The sequence below is a fragment of the Coffea eugenioides genome, chromosome 6 (assembly GCF_003713205.1).
Source record: "Coffea eugenioides isolate CCC68of chromosome 6, Ceug_1.0, whole genome shotgun sequence".
Lineage (NCBI taxonomy): Eukaryota > Viridiplantae > Streptophyta > Magnoliopsida > Gentianales > Rubiaceae > Coffea > Coffea eugenioides.
This window is the reverse complement of record NC_040040.1, coordinates 8,327,706-8,348,912: the sequence shown is the minus strand read 5'-3', so window position 1 is coordinate 8,348,912 and position 21,207 is coordinate 8,327,706. Positions and strand designations below refer to the sequence as shown.

Here is a 21,207-nt window from a genome sequence, read left to right as displayed (position 1 = left end):
ATGAGCTGAAAAATAGGCCCTGCATTCTAGAAATGCCTAACAAAAAGTATTTCAGTGGGACTTAACGTAACTTTTTTTGTAATCAAAATCCAACCTGTTAAATAGAATCCTTTCATTGTTGTTACAATGTTCAGAAGCTATTAACAAAATGCAAAAGAAATTCTACATACAAGAGCAACAACAAATATGAAGGAAAACATATGATATCAGTTTTCTGTCAACTAACGTGGATGCCGGTTGCACTAGATGTTAAGTTCCTTAACTCCATCAAATGCTCATCATTTGATATATGAAGGGAAATACGAAGGTTTGTCATCAACGTTTCTTGTTCCCAACTTAAAGGTCCTAATGCATATAAAGCCCCCAGAGTGCAGCGATAGGCATGCAACTCTAACCTATGAATTTCCACAGCCAACTCCTCGTCATTGGGTTGTAAATAGTTCTCTTCCTCTTTATTTAGCGGACAAACAGACTCAGCATCACTGGAATGATCGTCAGCATATCCAACAGGACATGCCAAGATCCTAGAAGGCCACTTAATGGGATTGTCCCAACCAATAGAACAGCTGCCAACAGAGCTCACATCATCATCCACATCATTACAATCTGAAGTTCTTGAGTTTGAATATTGTGCAACATCAATGATTCTTATCCGCCCTTCATCCGTTTGAGAGAAAATTGTAGTTTTATTGTTTAAAAGACAACATATGTCCTTTCCTCCTGGCAATTTCTTTGGATAAGGATAATTTTCTACCTTCTCAGGCAACGGGGAAGGATCAGCAACAATCACTCGATGATGTCTACCACCTTTTTCGATTGCTCTAAACTTTCGAGCACTTTCAGGTGCTTTAGCTTGAGGGTAAACATTGTGAGACACTCTCTTTAGATTTTTCTTGGAAACTATATGTGATTCCTGGCAGTTGATGTTGTTTACAGTACCAACACAGTCCTTTTCTTCGTGGGAATCTAATTTTGCTTTTATCCCCTTAAAGGAGCCTGATATATAATTATAATTGAAACAAGGCTGTTCACAGCATTTCTCTTCATCATAATTTCCAAAACCCTGTTTGAAGCAGAAAATAAAAGGGATAGTTAATGAAGATAGTCAAGCAAGGAGCTCGCATCTCACTACTAGATGCTGCACCAGTATCCAGGAAGATTGTATGACAAATGGCTGTCATACATTGACTGGGCTTACTATGTAAAAAATGAAAAAAAAAACAAATATCAACAAGTCTGACATGCTATAACACAGACATGAACGCAAATCAGATTATGCTTTGCAGTAGGTAGCACAAAACATACACATCTAGAAATGCAAAATCAAGAAAGAGACAGTTGACACAGGTTAACCAAATGAAACTTCCAAGAGTGTGATTAAAAACCCACTAATAAAAAACTCGATTGAATAATAGATAAGATTTTAATGGAAGTACCTTGCCAACCACGATCCATTTCCCATCCATCCAAGATTGCCTCAGCCGGATATCAAACTTGTGAACCTTGAACTCATTCGAGGATCCGACAAGCCTGACCAAAAAGTGGTTTCCCTTTAAAACCTTTGAGACCGTAGCCATCTTCCAAGAGTAATTGTGCAACATCTCAACAACATCACCAGGCATCCAGCTCCGAGATACATGAACAACAGGAGGGCATGGCCTAATTGACTTCCTAGAGACTCTCTCAAATATTGCCTCATCCTTAGCCCCTATAATGCACCTGATGGTGTAATGGTGACCGTTGCCACATATTACCTGCCCACAACGCCAGGAGCCGGACGGCACCTCATCTTTGCAAAATACTTCGACTTCGCTCCCTTTCTTGTATCTCATGATGTTAGCTTATTCTGATTCCAATGAGCCTTTTATCTAGTCAAGAAACCTGTTTTCCGTGAACAGGGAACTATAAGAATATGTGAAAAATTACAAGTTTCATAATAAACCATAAAACTAGCAATGAAATTTAGTAGCAGTTTGGACAATCTGATGGATGTAGTCGCAATTCAAAACCCAAAATAACAAAATAAAAGATAAGAGCTTTCTGCTCCGTTATAGCAAACTGGACTTTTTAAAAACAAAATTCAACTGATCCTGAAGATATCCAGTATGGAGGGGGGAAAAAGGAAAGCTTTCAATTTGACAAAAACTGCAAGCATAAACTCAATTCCATCGGAAAGGAAGTACCATTATATGCAGATACATTTATAACAAATATAGCAAGAAATCATGTGGAATCATAATTCCAGTATGTACGCAATGGAGTATAAATACACAAAAATAGAAACACGTACGCACACAGACGTCTGCGTACAAGACAAAATGTACATACAAACACATACACCTTGCCAGATAGTTAAATGTTTGGAGCAGCCACCAGATAAATTAAACAGCGCCCCTGATAGAAGGGGGAAAAATTAGCATTAAACACTGAACAATCCAGAAAAATCAATGTTTTCCTATAATATCATAAAATTAGCCACCAGAATAAAAAAAAAAAACAAAAAGAAAGAAATCTCAGGAAGCAGAGAAGAAATTGAATCCAACGAGCAAGTCAGATAAGATTAAAGAAAATCAATAATACAAATTTTTTTAAAAAAAAAAATCAAAGAAGAAAAATAACAGATGGGTTGCAAACTTACCTTTCTTTATTCTGCGGCTTTGGGTTATCAATTGAGAAACATGGAGAGATAGAGAGAAATTTAGAGGCAGGGAGTGGATTGTTTGAAATTTGTTTTGGCCTTTTTTTAAAAAAAAAATTTCTGTTGATGTATTATTCTGTTCTTTTGTTTCTTGTGCGTCAGTTTTCTTTGTGTTTTATGAAAAAAAATACACTTTTATTATTTTTCTTGTTGAGAAATAATATACTAATACTAGTAAGTAGTGACATTAATTTTTATTTAATCTACGGTTTCGGCAAGAAAATCATGAGGAAACAAATAAAGAATATAAATATTTACTTATATTGTTGTGGCCCGTGTATTGTTAGCCAAGCCACCAACTGCCAAAGAACAATTGCTCTGTTTTGCTTGCTGTGCATTACATTACGCTCTCTCTCTCATTCTACTAACTTCTGTAACATCTATTAGGCGCAGATAGCATAGTAATTAGCTATATATATATAAAATATGATTAATCTTTCTTATATTGACAGTGTATATATTATATCAGCGTTGGATGAATGATAACTATATAAAATTTGAAACTGAAATTCAATTTTTACGCACATGTCATGCGTCAAACGGTGATAGTATATTATACACTGTCTGTCAGTATATATAAGATTTATTCATATATATATATATTCAAAACTTAGATGATTTCTTTTCTTTAATCTAATGCTATGCCAACCCAATATCAGAATTCAGATTTTGAAAGGGGATTTCTTCCCCATTTAGAAGCATGGATGATGATCACCCTGAGGTTGTGATCTTTATGCCTACCATGTTTACGCATTGATGTATTTCGTGAAATTTCATTTAGTTAATTTTTCATGTATTAGTTTTGTCAATAATATATTAATTGCTACTCTAACAATGGATGTATCTGGTGCACGTCCTTTTCATTTTCAACAATGCCCTTGTACATATCAAGCAAAAAAATTATTTTTTAAATTTTATTTTTCTATCAGCTCGACCTTCTTTTACGTTTAACATATTTTGATTTCTTAATTGACCTTTTTTCAAAATATATATATATATATATATATATATATATTTTGTACGTGTACGTATAAGGTGTGTTATTTGCTGTTAGTAAAATAAGGCACAATGATCTTAACTAATTTACTGGTAAATTTCTTTTTTGAGTTCAAGAAATTGAATCTTTTTATTTGAGTTGATTAATCCGCAACACATGAAGATATTAAGGTTGATAGTTGTTGTTTTTTTTTTAAAAAAAAATATATAGTTGTGACAGTGACGCTGGGATCCATTTAACTTGTATACTTTAGTCAAAACTCAAAAGTAATTTAGGATTAACACTGAAAATAGATAAATCGCAACTTTATTGACCAGCCACGACTTTCTTTTCTTTTTCTTTTTGTCAATCAATAAATAGTAGGTCTCTCTTTAATTTTTCTTGCTTTGCAGTTTCTCTTGTTATTTCCCCCCCTTTTTGTTCGTTTGTTAGAAGTCAAGTCAAGTCAACTTTTATATGAGTTGCCAACCATTGTCGAACGTTAATTTTGTTAATACAAGAGTTCCCAAATTAGTAGCAACTTGTTTACTTCTTTTATTTGGATCAAACAAGATTTTGTTGAAGCAATGCAAGAAACAGTAGTCAGTTTTTGGTTGTTCAACATTTAGGAAATTTCAGATTAAACAGAAGGAGGTCAACCAGTAAAACTTTGTGTCATGGAAAAGATTTAGCTGAGTCGTTTTTTATTACAATTTCTTACTTTCTAAACTATGTCCTCCGTTCTAAACTCCTACATAAATGAGAATATTTTAGAATTTATAATTCAAACAGCTGGTTTGTAGTTAGACATTTTATTTTTTATGTTAATAATTAATGAATTAGTAATTTATTGAATTTATATGACATAAGTATTTTTTTCTTTTACATTTTATGCTCATTTTTTATGTTTATATATTTTTGAATTAACTTATAGTCTTATACACACATAATATATACTATACATGCACACACACGTATATTATTAAAGAATATGATTAATTTTCAAGTAAACAACTCTTCCAGTATGCAAAATGTTATAATTATTACACATTTCTACATATTTTAAATACAAAAAATGAAGAAGTTCCGTATTGATTATTTTCTATTAACGAAAATACTAGCCATTTTTTCCGTGACTTTTTGGCTATACAAATAGAGTTTTTATTTTCTTGCATCATTTTCTTGTTAACCAAACACATGTGGCAAAATTTGTTTCCTTTTTCCTTTACCTCATTTCACTTCACTTTTTATACGATAAACTTTCTTACACGACTTTTCTGTTAAACAAACAGAGCTTAAAAGAAATTATTATGATCAGTTGATAGCCATAGACGAATGAAGAATCAAAGAGTTGTAAAGTCTACCATTATGAGAAGAAAAAGGGAAAAACAAAAGAAAGATGAAAAACGAGTTGCGGAATCTAAACAGCCGAATTGTGAAAAAATTGAACAATGCTTGTTTAAATTGAGAATGGATAGTTCATTGATGATACAAATTAGGTTTCTAGTTGAAATAATGGTCGATTTGATATTATGAAAAGAAACATAGAAATTTGACTGTCAATTATTGGACTCCTAAAAAAAAATTGACCACATTTAGAAGTTCAAAGGGATAAGATATAAGGTTGATTTATTAGAAGAGGTTTAGATTGGATGGTGAAACGAGAAAGATTGTAAATAGCAAATCTTGAACAAAAATCTCCCACTTCAAAAAAAAAAAAAAGGTAATTTACTTTGACTCATAACAATTCGTTTACTATCGAGATGGCAACCCCAAAAAAATAAAAATAAAAAAAAATCATTTAACCAGGATAGTACGAAAATGTGCAAACTTCCACCCGCATCCTTGCTTATTAATTCCAGAACGACTACTTAATTAGCTTTTCGAGTGAAGAGGCGCCATTTTTATTCCCTGCTTGAGCAACAAAATTTGAGTGGTTAATAACAGTTGATTAATAACCTCTTGAGATGGTGATCCAAGCAAAAAGTACAAAATGGTTTTCCTTATCGATGAAAGGTAATCCGTAGCTGAAGATAACAAAATTAAGAATAGACTGATATGACACGTAACGTGACAGCTAAACCAGATGCTAAGAAATCTGTATACTCCGCGGCGCTAACCAATGTTAAGGGCCGGGCCCCCTAGGAAACTACTATCCGTTTAGTTCCTAATCCAGAACCTTTGCCAGTGGCCCAACTGAAAAGAACAGTGGTTTTGGAGATTAAACTAATAAACTGTTCGAGCGACCGACTTCAGCACCTCTAGCTCAGGAATTTAACCGATTAAGAGCTTCCCTCCATCCTAAATTTTTTTAGGAGTAGGCAGTGAAATTAATCCGTTTGGATTGATCATTTTCTAAAAAACAAGTTTTTTCATATACAATATGTTACAATAATACACATATCAAAATAATTTTAAAAACACAAAAAATAACCTCAAAAACAACATCAAAAATACCAAAAACAGCCTTAAAAAATAATCTTATCTACGGTAAAAAAATTTCACCAATATTGCTACAGTAAAATATTTCAAAAAGCACCCCAAAAAACAGCTAACATCTACCCGAAAAAGCAAAAAAAAAAAAAGAAGAAGAAAACTCTTACATCGGATTATCTTAAATTTGGAAAAAACTTGCATGACATTAACATCTACACAGATGACACCAATTAAAAGTTTTTTTTTTTTCTTATCAGCATCTTCACTAGTCTTTTTCAGTTTTTTGGACGCTACTTGCATGAAAGGGGCGAAGGCAAGTGGTATAGGCTATAGCCGTACATGTCATTAGCTTTCATATCCCTCTGTCTCGAATATATACTTTTATCTTTCTAGATTTTGTTATACGTAGTTTGCTTTGTGTTAAGTTGAGGGCCAGAATCTGCAATGTCTTTTGGTGCCCTCTGAAGCCCTCCATCGTCTTTGATTGATCAGCATAAGAGTTTCAAATTTAGACTTTCAGCAAGACTAGAATGTCAATTAGCGTGTAACACGAAGAAAACAACCAACATCATCCTAATTAATGACGTCTTCCCGCACTCGGCTCAACTTCACGACTGTTCTTACATTCTTATTTGTCGCGCTTCTTGAAACAACTGAAACAACAAAGGTGGTCGTTACAAAAACTTTTGCCTTTCGAGCTGGAGGTAAATCAAACACGCTAAACAACTAATGAACTCCACCCGGAATTGTAACCGGTTTGGAGAAGAACCAAAGAATTAGAGCACAGAGTGACAAGACTAGCGGGATGAGATGTACTGCTTTCTCTCCTGACGACTTAGGAGGAGGGATTTCTTTCTTGGTTGCATCCAACCTGGTCGGGAGATGATCAGCAGCAATCAGCATTTTTGGCACCGGAGAGCCCTTTGCAGCCGGTGATATGTTCACCATATACTCATCGGAGGCTCGCGAGACATTCGCAGTTCTATACATTTTCTCAGGGCCGGTACGTAGTGACGCGACAATGGCTGGCGGCATACACAAAATTCTTGGAAAGGTCTAAAGAATAACAAGATGCACACACACAGGAGGAGTGCTGGAGGTCCGTGCGTTTATAGTACCGGGGAATCGTAAAGAGTGGAAAGATGCCAAGAAACCACTTGAATCCCATTGCTTTCGAACTCCTCAAAAGAAAGACAGAACGAGCCATCACTCCAGTCCCTGAACTTATGGGCTCCTTTTGACATTTGAAGGTTGCCAAATTTTCGAGAGAATCAAGCTTGCAACGTACTTAAATTAAAGAGTGTCCACGTGATCTATACGTCTAAATTAATTGTTACCACATGCTCGATGCCCTGTAATCACTCTGATTTAAACCCATGAACTACGCAAAGGGAAGGGACCGATGTCACCCGTTCAACCCAGCCGCCTTGGTCTTTAGCTACGGGCGGACAAACCAGGTCTGAATTGCCCCAGCAACTCTTCCTCTTTTCTGGGTGCATTTTCCTTTTCTTTCTGCATATTATTTATACTATTTTATTGGTTGTTGTTGTTGTAGGGGTGAAGGGATGTGGTGTTATTTTGGTTTTGGAACCAACGACACAGAATGTGGTTGCTTGCTTGTCAAAAAATCAACACGTTTCCTGTTTTAGACGCAGACCTCTCAAAATCACTACTGCTGGATAGCAAACGTAGCTGAAATGAAAAAGATGAAACATAGCTACTGAATAAGAAACCCAGGAAGATGGGCTATCTCCCATTAGACGATAAAGTTTTTGGATGCCGTGTCTCTCAGGCACTAGATTACAGTAGTATTAATTGCAACTTATAAGTGGTGGTATCCAGTCTCTATATGCCCCCTTTGGGTCGTTTTTCACTCTCACCCAAGACCCCAGCCCCAGAAGCTGCCCGGGAGGAAGAGAAGGGGGGAAAAGAAGAGCAGGTGTATATTAAAGTAAAACCAAACTAACAAAATTCAAGGCTCTCACAGAGAAAACCCAAGTTGCAAACGACCCGAAATGAAAATACAACTGAAATGCATGAGTTCCAGAGAAGATGCACTTGGATTCCGAAGTCGTCCATTCTTTGTATGCAGGCGCTGGAATAGACGACCACACAAAATTGTTCGATACACCCTGAGAAAGCTTCGCAAGATTCTCATGCGTACCACAGATTTACTTTGACTTGCCAGCCAGCTTGGATCAAAGAAAAAGAAACATTCTATTAAGAAACCAACCACAAGCAATTCCTAGTTGAAAAATGATGAAACAGTTCCACAACCTGAAACATTCAAATGAAACAAGTTACACAGACTGCTTTCAATCGAATGGGTCAGAGTATGGAATCAAATAAACTCTATTCCAATTTAGAAAAGCTTCCAGACAAAGACTATGCAGGAGGCTGCCCCAGCGCCATACGCATCATCCTGTAGATGCAGTTATGGGATACAAAATGTTGATAAGAGGCTAAACTAAGCTGCGCCCATGCTAAAATACAATTATGTAATAGATTCATAAGTTTGTCCGTATAAGCTTACCACTGACTGTTGGCAATATGCATAATACATCTTGTCAAGCCAAGCAATCAGTCGTGATAGTAGTATTTGTACAACCGTTACTTATTAGTTAAATAAATTATTCTACATTTTTCCCTCCTTGGATGAAAATCATAGCATTTTTTTTCTCTCTTTTTTCTTTTCCGCTTTATTTACATACTAAATATCCCATAAAATCTGCTATATAAGAGGCCGAAAAAAGCCTTCCAGCTTTTCATTCTGCATTTAAGAAATGACAATTGGACACCACAAAAAAAGATAGCGTATTGACAAACATTGAAGAACGTTAACGTCAGTGCTTCTAAAAACTTGACAAGTAATTAACATCTCAAATCCTATGCATGGATAAAAGAAAATTCTTGTTTGGCTAATCTGTAAGCAGATGTATGACATAAATTTCACCTTGGCAAGTTATCAGCAACCCTGCTTCTCATTCGATGTAAAATTTATTTCTGAAAGGGGGAAGCAATTTCCCAGAAGAATATCTTATCTCACAGCCAAATTCAATCTCCATTAATCGATGATTTTCTTGAGAGCGATTCATGGAAACATGGATGATTAATTCATCATCTTGGCCAACGCTAAGAGGAGGATGTAAGAGGAACACCTGACCAAAAAGATAGGATGATTGGAACCTCTAATAACAGTTTCAAAACCCAGACAGACACCAATATTGTAACAGCATTAAGAACTCTGTAGCCAACAAATTAGAAGGACAATAAGGCAATATAGAAAAAACAGGAACACAAATTTTGCAAATTAAAATAACTTTCTATTGTTCCTGATATTCACTGTGTGACTCATTGCAAAGCAAGTGAAAAGCAGCTTTTTGGAACCTAACAATTACTAAAATACAAAATTTTGGAAAGCAACTTTATGACATAACAGAAAGAACTCACTACGCATCATATAAAACTTACAAAGATGGAAACACAGAGACAAACCCTCTTGGTATGTCATGGACTATGGAAATGATAACAGTAAACTGCACTGGATATTTGCCTGAGGTTCATTGAGTACAAATACTAAAAACTCAAGCAGATACATAGAGCTTGAAAAGATGACACTAAAGAAGAAAAGAAACGCTAACATCATGGTTGCCTTGAGGGATCTCAATGGAGAAAGGATGAAATTAAACTCGAGATTATTTGATATGAAAACCAGAGCATAAACTCCGTTCTACTTCATTTCCAACTACAAAACGTTAGCCAACTATTGGCATTTCTAGAGGTTCCACAGCCACCAAACTCAGGAAATCCTAATGCCAAATAAAAAGCACAAAAGGAACTAACTAATCCAAAAAACCATAAACACATAAGACGTAAGGCACAAAAGAACTTTCTACCCACTTTATCCTTGAATATCTTGTGGACTGCAGTATAAAATTTGCGAAAATCAATTCAACTAAGTTATAACAAATTGCCTGGAACCATACTAAGATGTGCTTACTACCAACCTGCTGGCCCCAATGGGTCCCAAAATCTTCACTTGGAGCAGTTGTCAATTCAATTTCCTGTTGAGCTGGATTCTGCATACTTCCCTAGTGACCAAAAAACGAGTGTTCTAAGTGTACTTTAATTACTATACAGAAGTCCTGATCAGCCAAATGAAATGCCCAAAAAAAGAAGCTCTACTCACTCTAAAATGGACATCAAACCATCCAGCATAACCGCAGAACCTGGTATCTTCAGCAAAAATTGAAGTTGATATGCTTGCCCGAACATCAAGTATATCCGCAATTGTCGCTGTTAAACAATCTATTTCCTTTATAATGCCAGCTTCTCCAATAACTTGATTTGGGTGGAGGTTATTCCAGAGTGATGTCTAATAATTAATAACACATTTTTCAAGACCAGTTTAACAAGTATCATTTATTCAGTATTTTTAAAATGTTCACATGTTATTTATGGCAGTTTAGAAACTGATACTGATTTTCTGATTCTGCACCACACCTGTAAATAGTATTTCCTCTGCTCATCAGTGAACGGCTTTGTAAAGATGCTCATGTCCACACCATAGTAAGTTTTAGTCTCATCAACAAAATTGTACCAGTCATCAATGGTTCCATCGAAGTCGCTCATTTTTTGATTTGCTAATTTAGAGCTGATAGGTGCCAACCACATGCGAGCATGGCTTGGATACCTGAAGACCAGAGCTCAAGGAATCAACAGTCTGCACCATGCAAATTGTGTTATATGAAGGGAAAGGGGGCATTTGAGTTATATTAGTAAACCTTGTCAGTCACTCACACACATAAAGGTAGATACTTTTTACCAAGTTATTGAACTTATACCAAGTAAAAAGTCTTGGACTTATTTAACAATAAAAAATAATAATAAAAGAAAAGATAATGATATTTGATAGGGACATCTGCCCGGCTTCTACCCGCCTTTCTCTCACCTATCTTAACAAAATACCCTGCCAAAGCAATTCCCTCAACTTCAAACAGCCAACTACAAGTTTGTTTTCTTGGCCACTAAAAGGATTTTCCATGGCTCACTTGTCGTACATAGATTTAAGCCTTTTAAGTTTCCATCAAATATTCACAAACATGTTCCAATCACAAGCTTCACTCCTTTGAAAGACACTAAAGACCCAGCAGTCTCCCTGTTTTTCCACTTACAAACCTAAGAAAAGGCCAGGCCCATGTGCAACAATTGCGATAGCCTCGCAATAATTTTGAGCTCAATAACTGTACTGCAGTCTGCAGCAGAATTTTATTTTCCCCTTTCCCTTAATCCTCATCTTTTACATCCTATAGACTACAATATTCTGCTGTGAAGTCAAGCTTCAAATAACCATTAAGAGTTCTATGGAGTATATGAAGTGACTTACTCAAGTTAAGCTTCAAAGCCCGTCACCGACATTGTGGCAACTAAATATCCATCTGTGAGGAAACATTACCAGAATCCATGTATAATAATTGGTGAATTTTGCAAAATTTCAAATTTAGCTGTGAAAGTTTGTTTGGTCAAGTTCCTTCATAAAGTGCTAACTAGCAAGAAACAATCAAAAGTACCTAAAGATAGGAACTCTATAAAGGTAGCATTGCAATAACTCAATTTGGTTATCCAATATAATGGCAATTCTAGAAATCAATTTCACAGGTAAACACGTGACATTGTAGTATATGCAATATAGGAACTTTTTTTATCATTTTTCCTTAAGAGCATAGCCATATTACATTTGTTACCAACAAAGAGTAAAATTAAGGGAGCAACACACTAAACGATTAGGTAGGTGAAAGTGAAACCCTCAAAAGTGACAATTTTTAAGCAAAATCACCTAATGGAAATACTCACATAACTCCATCTGGCTTCAGCCAGCGGTCACGGGCACAAATTACTGAGTCAAACATTGATTCACGCAGAAGAAAGTATCCCATCCATTCTGAGATGATTACATCAACTAACCACCAAAACAAAATTCCCGTATAAGACTCATGTGCACTAGTAATATGAACACCAATGACATAAAATATTGCCAATACTAAGAAAAAAATTTAAAACCTTTCTCTGGAAGTGTAACATCTTCCATTGATCCTTCAATCACTTCAACTATATCCTGGAGCTTATTTGCTTTTACAAGTTCACGGGCATGTTGTGCCATCTTGGTAGCTTCCACTGCATAGACTTTCCTTGCGCCTGCTTGAGCTGACCATATTGCTAAAATGCCACTCCCTGTTCCTACATCCAGAACAGTCTGCTCCGTGGATTCACCAATTTAGTCCTTGTCTCAACCAAAAGCCCCGATACAAATAAAGACAATGGTTGCAACGACTGAGTAACGACTCTCGACAAAAAAAAGAAATTACATTTTTTTAACATTTGGGAAAAAAAAGGCACTAATATACACACTTCCTACACCTATCTTTGACACTTAAAGGGCGATCTTTTAAATTTTTACGTTTTCTTCTTTTTGTGGGTTCAATGTGTTTGGGATTCTTTTACAGGGTATATCTATTTTCACAAAGTAACCATTTTCCACCTTTTTCTTGATTAAACTTACCCATCATTTGTTGACAAATAAGTTCATCACTTGCCCATCAAGCTAATCCAACTTACGTACACAAGTCCACCGGCATGAAACTATATCAAAAACTTGTAAAAAAGAAATTGAATACAGTCTATGTTACTTGTCTTAGAACGACAACTTGATTCAAAGCGTCCTATTTCCCTCCTCCTGCTTCCTTCCCACCCCTCTCCTTCCAGAAAAAAAAAATTCTTTGAGAATACCGGATTAAAAAAATCCAAACTTTAAGCTTAATAATACCAAAAAAAAAGCATATAATGCATACAAGAGGCGGAGAAAGAAGAGAAATAGGGGCTTGAACACAGTCATACCTTTCCGTGGAAGTGGTGTTTGTTCTCAAAAACAGCATTGAAGTAAGCGTCCATGCGAACTCGGTCGGACAGCATCTCTTTCTGGTGGTACAGAAAGGCGTAGGTGCAGAAGTAGTTGGCGTAATCCACGCCCTTGTCCACGGCGGGGTCGCCTCCGCCGTTTACGGAGGTGGTGGCACGGTTGCTACCGCCTACTCCGTTAACCGAGTTACTCATCCTTCTCGGCAGGTATAAGCCTGGGAGACGGAGGGTACAGAGAATTTACTACTCCGTATGCTAGGGCAGCTCCCCCGCTATTAATACTAGCTCCTTGTTGGGAGGGAAGCAGTATAATTATAAACTACTGCATAAGTTGCAGTAATTTCTAAAACTTTTGTGTAGGGATGGCAACGGGGCGGGGTTGGGGCGGGGGACCCCTCCCCCGTCCCCCGCCCCGTTGCCTATTAGTTCCCCCCGTCCCCCGCCTCCCCCGCTCCCCCCGCCCCGCCCCGCCCCCGCCCCGCCTTGCCCCGCTTCCCCCGCGGGTGCCCCCGCGGGGTTAATAAAATTTTATTATAATTTTATTATAATTAAATTTTAATAAATAATCAAGTACTAAAATATCAACACATCACCAAATTATTATTCATTGTAATTTTACAATTGAAACTCATAAAAACAATCAAACATAAGTTATTTGAATACAATCCAATATGATGAAATAAATATAACTAAAATAGTCAAGTTTTCACTTTTAGTACAAATGCAATCACTAATTCATTATTGTGTTTGTGCTTTTTTTTGAGAAAAAAGTGTTATTCTATTAAGTGTAATTAGAAATTTAGTATAAATGTATTAGTAAATTTAGTATAACTAATTAATAAATTCTATTAGTAGACATGTAGAATTATTCATATAATTGATAATATCAATTATATTACATAAACTAATATACATTATATAATACATCTAACTAATAATATCATTATCATAAGTTTATAACTAATTAACTTACATATTATATATAATTATATATATACTTTTTTTTTTTTTGCGGGGGGCGGGGCGGGGGATGGGGCGGGGGTATACTCCCCCGCCCCGCCCCGTTTCTAAGCGGGGGGAAAAAATTCCCCCCCGCCCCCGCCCCACCCCCCGCCCCAACCCCCGCCCCGAGAGCCCCCCGCGGGGCGGGCACCCGCGGGCACCCGCCCCCATTGCCATCCCTACTTTTGTGTAGTGTACAATTTGTTTTTCTCTTTTACCTTTTCTGGTAAATTCGGGTTTACCTAAATTAATCCCCACGCTTTTCTTTCGTCGTGAAAAAAGTTGTACGTTTTTCTTAATTTGTTTACCGAAAGTTTGACGGTCAAGTTTTAGTGAACCTATTAATTTGTTTGTTTCTTTTGACAAAAAAAAAGTATAATTTGTTTGTTTAAATAACTTATTTTTATATCTGTCGCTACTTTAAAAAAAAAAGTTTAAAAAGTGTCTATATTTGCCTTTTGATGTGCGTTACACACGGGAGTGTTTTATTTACTTAGCTGCATTTTATAGGCTTCAATGTGTATTCGAAACCTGTAGTATACAGTCGAATTCTTCAAATAATGCATAACGATTTTTAATAGAGCATAGAAATTCAATCTAGCTTAGGTTAATACAGAAGTAGTGTTAATGTTACCCATTGATCCCAAAATATGTAATTTATCAAAAGAAAAAATTATTCAAAACGTTTCTTACATTTGAAATTAATTTCAATTGAGATAGGTTTCATTTACATTTGCTTTATTTTGAACTGAAAAATGTCGAGAAATAAACCTAGAAAGCTTTACATAGATAATTTCGTAATGATACGACAAAAAGAATCAGTTTGGATTGACCTACTTTCAAAAAAAAAAATTCAAATACAATGTTGCAATAATATATAAGAAAAAACAATTCAAAAAATATGTTATCCATATAATATATCAAAAGCAACTCACAAATATACACAAAAAATTAAAAAAATAAATTCCACAACATTTTCAACCTATCATCATCACCGCCTCCTTGCCCCTCCCTCTTTCCCTCTCTTCCTCCTCCTCCCATCCTCTACCCCCACAGCCCTCGCCTCCCCCCTCAATCTGAGGGGTAGAGGAAGAAGGAAGGAGAAAAGGGAGGGGTGGTGGTTGTGATTGTGGGTGTCAGTATTAATTTTAAAAAAGGACCTTAAAAATATTTTAATTTTAAAACGTATCCCCAAATATATTTCAAAAATATCACAAAAAATCTATAGTAAAAGCTTTTCATATACACTGCTACAATAAAAAATTTCAAAAAAAACAGCTAATTCAAACAGAAATGTTTTATCAGGACAAGCACTTTTATGTTGTTTTGTAACAATTTATATGAAAGACAAGGGCAACAATTTATATAGCATAATTTGTAAAAAAGTTTAAATATTATTTAACTTGTATTATAAACACAATTTCCAATCATCAAACTACCTCACATACATTATATAATAAAAATATTAGAGCATTATTCTAAATAATTTTGTTCGGATAATCTCCAATCCAAATACACCCAACAGATTCCTGTAAATCAATCTAACTAGTGTGAGATCCAGTGTGGCATTCTTAAATGGGCCACATCTTAGAGTAAGGGGATGTTGGATTTGGGCCTCAATATATTGGTACAAGTCCAAGATCCGACTATCGCATCCTAAAAGCTATTTGTCTTTTTTCTGAAAGATTTTCTACCCCCTTTTTTTTTTCCTCCCTTCTTCCGCTTGAGGAAACTAATAAAGAATTACAAGTGGAGAGAAACGGCTCAACCTTCTTGCCACCATGTGTACGAAGTCAACTTCATTTTAAGGATCAGACCTACCAAATTTGTCTCTAAAAGTGATGTGAAACCAAATATTAGAAAAGAGAAGAGAAGGTGGTGTGAAATGATTACCCCATAGAGAAAGTACGAGTTCTTCTCACATGACAAGACAGGATATTTTCATGGGACCTTTGAGAAAGTAGTGATGTGTTCACATTCCTTTTCACCTTTTGTTTCTTAATTCGTAGAATTTTTATTGCCCTATAGATAAATTAAAGGGTAACAGAAATTTGTCTACAGCTTTAGAATTACCCAAATGACAAAAGATGATAAATAAAGCAGAAGTTAGGTGCATGAATGACAGTCGCCTGCCTAAATGACATGTTCAAAATTAACAAGAGGAACAAACCTATGAAGCATCGAAGTTGCAACTTTGCTAGAATTTTACTATCATTTATAAGCTACAGCCTACAGGCCATGTGGTTTTCTGCCGTCAAAACTGTACCCAACCAATCAAGAACGAGAAGTCATATTAGATATCTCAACCAGTGAGAAAGCGGTGAATACAAATGAAGGGAAGACACTACTGACTCACTGAGTATCGAGCAACTTCTCGTTTTGACATTTTGAACCCTCCCTCATATGGTAATAAATATGATACAACGGAACTTTCCGGCATTGAACTGAAAGTTTACATTCCAACCCTCTTACAAGTCTAATTGAACTTTTCCTTTTCTAATTTCTATAGTATAGGAGTAATATAAATTGTTTTTTTAATCCCAAAAAATATTAACTGATTGGTTGACTTCTTTCGAGTCTTGCTAAATCGACTAAATTAGCAAATTAAACTTTCTTTATTTTTATTTTTTTCACTCACAAATTTTGATTCCTACGGATAAACATATAAAATGACCCTCATTCTCTTTCTTCTTCTTCTTCTTTTTTTTTTTTTTTGGTATTACGAAACGGTTGAATTAATAATCCATATTTGTCGTCACCACAGATTCAAAGAGGTGAATAAACCAATGCCGTTTGGTGACTTTCTCAAGCGGTCAATACTCAATACCATGGCTTCGTTACATCACGCACCCATACCCATACATATATGTCTGTTTTGCACTCCTCCTGCGTCGCTGTCCACAAAATTTATGTAATTGGTCGAAAAAGGATGGCGAATATAAAAAAACCCTGGAATTCTTGTGATAAAAGGTCAACATAAAAAATGAAAAGTGAAACGCTATTATATGTTGGTCCTATTGTAGCATGAACTCCATCCATGTAGTATTTACTAGTCTCCATAGGGCCAATATTAATTTTAAGTGATTAAAAAGAAATGTCTGCGCATTGTAGAGGGGAAAAATATTCCAACCACCAAAAAAAAAAAAAAAAAAGACGGAATGATACTCTACTCATTTCATTAGACCTGATCAATTTAAAAAAAAAAATTGAAAGAAATGATCGATTCTTTTGTCTTTTACTTCTTCCCAACTTTCAGATTATGGTTTCTATTCATTTTTAAACCAAGGTCCGCCCTTTTATTTATTTTTTTTTTCTATTTGATTACTTCCATTTTCTTTCTTCTCCAATCTCCTCTCGCCAAAGTCCAAATTAATTCAAAGGCAGACAGGCTAATCCTCATATTCCTCTCCATTCAGTTACTTTCGTTTACTTCCACTTCTAGGCAGTTTCGTTTGCCCCACTTCAATTTATTGCTGCTAAAGAGGTTGACTAATATATTTTGATTGGATACACTATAAAGTTCCACAGTTCACACACGTAAGTATTTCGCATACGTACGTTCATAGAATAGAAGACTGGTAATGTGTTTATCAGCATGGGATGGGATCATGGGAGCCGAAGTAGGTGCATGACTTGCCCTTTCAAACCGTGTAATTAAGGGAATGCTGCGGTTTGGGCCCCAACCCAAGTTAAAGATTGATGGAGATTGGGGGGAGACTGGTCTTTAATTTCCTAGGAAATGCGTTAATTACTATTCCTAGTCCTCCTCCCGGACATGAATTTCCTTCCTGCCCACCCCTTTTTTTTAAAAAATTTTTTAACAAAGAGTAAGGATTAAGTAGTGGAGCATCAAAATTCAATAGCAAAGCCTGAAATTGACAGCATGAGAATCTTGACCTCTTCTCTTTACTCAGTAGATCAACAATGGAGGACAGAAAAGCATACATAATTGCTGTTTCGTTGGTTTCCGTTCTCACCATCACTATCGTCGTTGCTCGTATCTCATTAAAGCTGTCCAAGACATTTTTCTTAGTGTGTGGAGCTAATATTGCGGCCATCCTTGCTGTTTTTTCGTTTCTTGTAATCAGAAGAAGATACAATAACCGGAGAAAACTGTTGGAAACCCAGCTTGTATCAGAGGGGCGGGAGCTACGAATTGAGTACAGTTTTCTCAGGAAAGTAGCTGGAGTTCCAACTAAGTTCAGGTACAAGGAACTTGAAGAAGCAACGGATGGTTTTCGAGCACTATTAGGACAGGGGGCGTCAGCTTCCGTGTTCAAAGGAATCTTGAATGATGGTACCCCGGTCGCGGTGAAGAGGATTGTTGGAGACGACAAGGGCGAAAAGGAGTTCAGATCAGAAGTTGCAGCTATTGCCAGTATCCAGCATGTAAATCTTCTTCGACTTCTTGGCTATTGTAGCGTACCATCAGGGCCCCGTTTTCTCGTCTACGAGTTTGTGTACAACGGATCATTGGATAATTGGATATTTCCAAGGAGGGAAACTCACGGCCGGCGGGGTGGTTGTTTGTCTTGGGACATGAGGTGTAGAGTTGCACTTGATGTAGCGAGGGCACTTTCTTATCTACACCATGATTGCAGGTCTTGCATTTTGCATCTCGATGTGAAGCCGGAGAATATACTCCTCGACGAGAGCTATCGGGCACTCGTGTGCGATTTTGGACTCTCGAAGCTAATGGGAAAAGAAGAAAGCAGAATTGTCACGACGATTCGGGGAACCAGAGGCTATCTGGCCCCGGAATGGATCTTGGAGAATGGAGTATCTGAAAAATGCGATGTTTATGGTTTCGGCATGGTGCTGCTGGAGATTATTGGAGGGCGAAGAAGTGTTTGCACGATTGAGGACGAAAACGAGAGAAGGAAGAAAAAGTTTGAGTGTTTTGCGAAAATTGCGATTGAGAAACTGAGAGAAGGGAAGCTGATGGAGATAGTTGACCGGAGATTGGTGCTAGCAGGAGGAATAGATGAGAGGCAGGTGAAGAGATTGGTTTGCATAGCATTGTGGTGTATTCAGGATAAGCCTAAGGTCAGGCCGAGTATGGGGCTTGTGGTGGAAATGCTGGAAGGCCGAGTTCCCGTGGATGAGCCGCCTGAAAATACCCAATTTCTCATTGCTGACTTGTTATCAGCTGAAGATGGAGAGTCAACGACGCCTGACCGTGGCAGGCTTTTTGCTGCAATGGATAATGCAATCATCCCATCAACAGCGGGCTATTCTTTTTCAATATCAGTTCTTTCAGGACGATAACACTACTGAATCTTGCCGCAGCTGGTTCCTTTTACTTTCTTTACACAGATTCATTGACACAGGCATCTTTTTTCGTGTGAAGTGCATTGACAGACGCTCTGAATACGTATACTTGCACCTTTTTTTTTTTTTGGGATTCAGGCCATCATTTGACCGAGTATAGTGTACTTTACTTGCTCCAGTTCTTGAAGAGGTACAAATTTTATATGATCATTCATCGTCGTGCACTTACTGTCGGACTCCGGTGTAAAAAATGGACGATAAAACGAAACAATTCTCTGATTTGACTTGTAACTAAGAAAAGTTCATGCCGAGGATTGCTATGTGGTCTGGTGTTTACCTCCATATGGTATTGGTATGATCTGATCCCCAATTGTTTTTAGTGTTGCAAGTAGTTTTTCCTTTCTGCAGTGCAGGGGCAAGACCGCAAGAGTTGACTATCAAGTCTACGATGGTTTTATTAGACAATAAAAAACCATCTCATTGGCAAGCATTTATATAATACTATTTTATTTTTTTCTGAAAACAGCAGTGTGTATATTTTCAATTGATATCAACTAGTAGTCTTCTTCATAGAAGTAGAATAACAGCATTGAAATGTTAAAGAATAAGAACAGTCTTATCAAGTAAATTAATAAGAAGGATAGGGTATGTTTTTTTACATACTGGCCTCAGCTCCCAACATGAATAAGTCAAAATTTCCATCTTGCAGGCTTGGCTGTGAGCTTTGTGTTTTATATATAAAAAAAAAAATAAACAATTTGCATTTTTCTATTCTGGGTTTGTGCGGGTAACTTGAAAACATATCAAATTTAATAAATTAGTAGAAGAGGGATGATAAATTGTAGATGATGAGACATGCTAATCCAAATAAATAAATAAATAAATAATCATGAGCCACTCCAATTCACAATTGCAAACTATTTGTACTTCTCAACAAGTTATCCGTAAAAATATTTCTAAGTTGTGATTTCTTTCTTCTTCTTAAAGTCTTCTTTTATTATTTAGCATCAAAGTAATTTTTATAAAAATATTTTATAAGTTAATTGCATGCATGCACAATACATACTAGTGTTCAGGAAAGCGGAACTTAATTGTCAACTTTTTTCCACTTTGCATTCCTCAAGCGTAAACAAATGGAGAAAAAGAAAAAAGGAAAAAAAAAATTGTGGCCCTTCGTGTTGTCTTCCTCCTCCTCTTTTTGACTTTGAATGCAGCCTCCACAACCGATTCTAATCTTTTCTCTTTTTTTTTTTTTACCTTAAATTCTCTGAAGTAAAAGAAATGAGGACGATAAAAATAGAATTAACCTGATGAGTGCTCTTGAATTTAGCTTTTTGGGTTAATGCGCATATTTTCAAAGCCATTGAGAATGTTGACTTACGATGCGAGGGAAAGTAAATACTAGACAAAGGCAGTAGAAAGTAGAAACATGCATTATAATTTCCTAAATATTCATGGAAATAGAAGAAGAAAAATTGAGAAGCCAAGCAGGCCTGATTTTAGACAAGCACTTCGAGTTAGAAGCGTAGACAAGTTTAATCATATCCAGCATCTTGATATTCAAACTTATTTGATTATTTTAACGAATTTGAAATTTTGTTCAAATTTGACTTGTTTATTTGTCGAACCAAATTTAAACGAATTTTTTTTTATCAAATTTAAAAATTATGGAACATAAAACATTGTTCGAGTTTGAATTGACTAGTTGTCAAATCAAATTCAAACAATATCGAGTTGTTTGGTTCATCTTTCAACTCTACTTTCAAACGTGGCACATCTTTCATGAATTTTGATGTGGTTGAGCTTGGATTGAACAGTAGGCGGAATTGAATAATTTGTTGAATATGTGCCAAAAATAAATGAAGCCTAATTAAGGTCTTGTTTGGATTGTATTTTTTTGGATTTTTGT

At 36.1% G+C, this 21,207-nt stretch overlaps 3 protein-coding genes across 5 annotated transcripts; 1 reads left to right on the top strand and 2 right to left on the bottom strand.

Annotated features, from left to right (window-relative positions):
• LOC113775755 lies at nucleotides 1–2,718 on the bottom strand. 2 transcript variants are annotated; one of them, XM_027320756.1, is made up of 4 exons: nucleotides 2,639–2,702; nucleotides 2,341–2,394; nucleotides 1,437–1,881; nucleotides 1–1,063 (listed from the first exon to the last, which is right to left on the bottom strand). In XM_027320756.1, exons 3-4 carry the CDS (start codon nucleotides 1,830–1,832, stop codon nucleotides 218–220), a joined length of 1,242 nt encoding a protein of 413 aa, XP_027176557.1. In that variant the 5' UTR covers nucleotides 1,833–1,881; nucleotides 2,341–2,394; nucleotides 2,639–2,702; the 3' UTR covers nucleotides 1–217. The 2 variants fall into 2 exon arrangements, with proteins under 2 accessions (XP_027176557.1, XP_027176558.1); XM_027320757.1 differs by lacking the exon at nucleotides 2,341–2,394 and having other exon boundaries at nucleotides 2,639–2,718.
• A 5,113-nt stretch (nucleotides 2,719–7,831) lies between these two features.
• LOC113776148 (protein arginine N-methyltransferase PRMT10) lies at nucleotides 7,832–13,290 on the bottom strand. 2 transcript variants are annotated; one of them, XM_027321246.1, is made up of 8 exons: nucleotides 13,005–13,290; nucleotides 12,171–12,363; nucleotides 11,964–12,069; nucleotides 10,614–10,803; nucleotides 10,300–10,485; nucleotides 10,118–10,201; nucleotides 9,064–9,268; nucleotides 7,832–8,387 (listed from the first exon to the last, which is right to left on the bottom strand). In XM_027321246.1, the coding sequence occupies exons 1-7, from the start codon at nucleotides 13,218–13,220 to the stop codon at nucleotides 9,092–9,094; spliced, it is 1,152 nt and encodes a 383-aa protein (XP_027177047.1). In that variant the 5' UTR covers nucleotides 13,221–13,290; the 3' UTR covers nucleotides 7,832–8,387; nucleotides 9,064–9,091. The 2 variants fall into 2 exon arrangements, with proteins under 2 accessions (XP_027177047.1, XP_027177048.1); XM_027321247.1 differs by having other exon boundaries at nucleotides 7,832–8,302.
• Nucleotides 13,291–17,910: 4,620 nt separating this feature from the next.
• On the top strand, nucleotides 17,911–19,821 carry LOC113775949 (probable receptor-like protein kinase At5g20050). The gene has a single exon (XM_027321009.1). It carries the CDS (start codon nucleotides 17,952–17,954, stop codon nucleotides 19,293–19,295), a length of 1,344 nt encoding a protein of 447 aa, XP_027176810.1. The 5' UTR covers nucleotides 17,911–17,951; the 3' UTR covers nucleotides 19,296–19,821.
• Nucleotides 19,822–21,207: the final 1,386 nt, after the last annotated feature.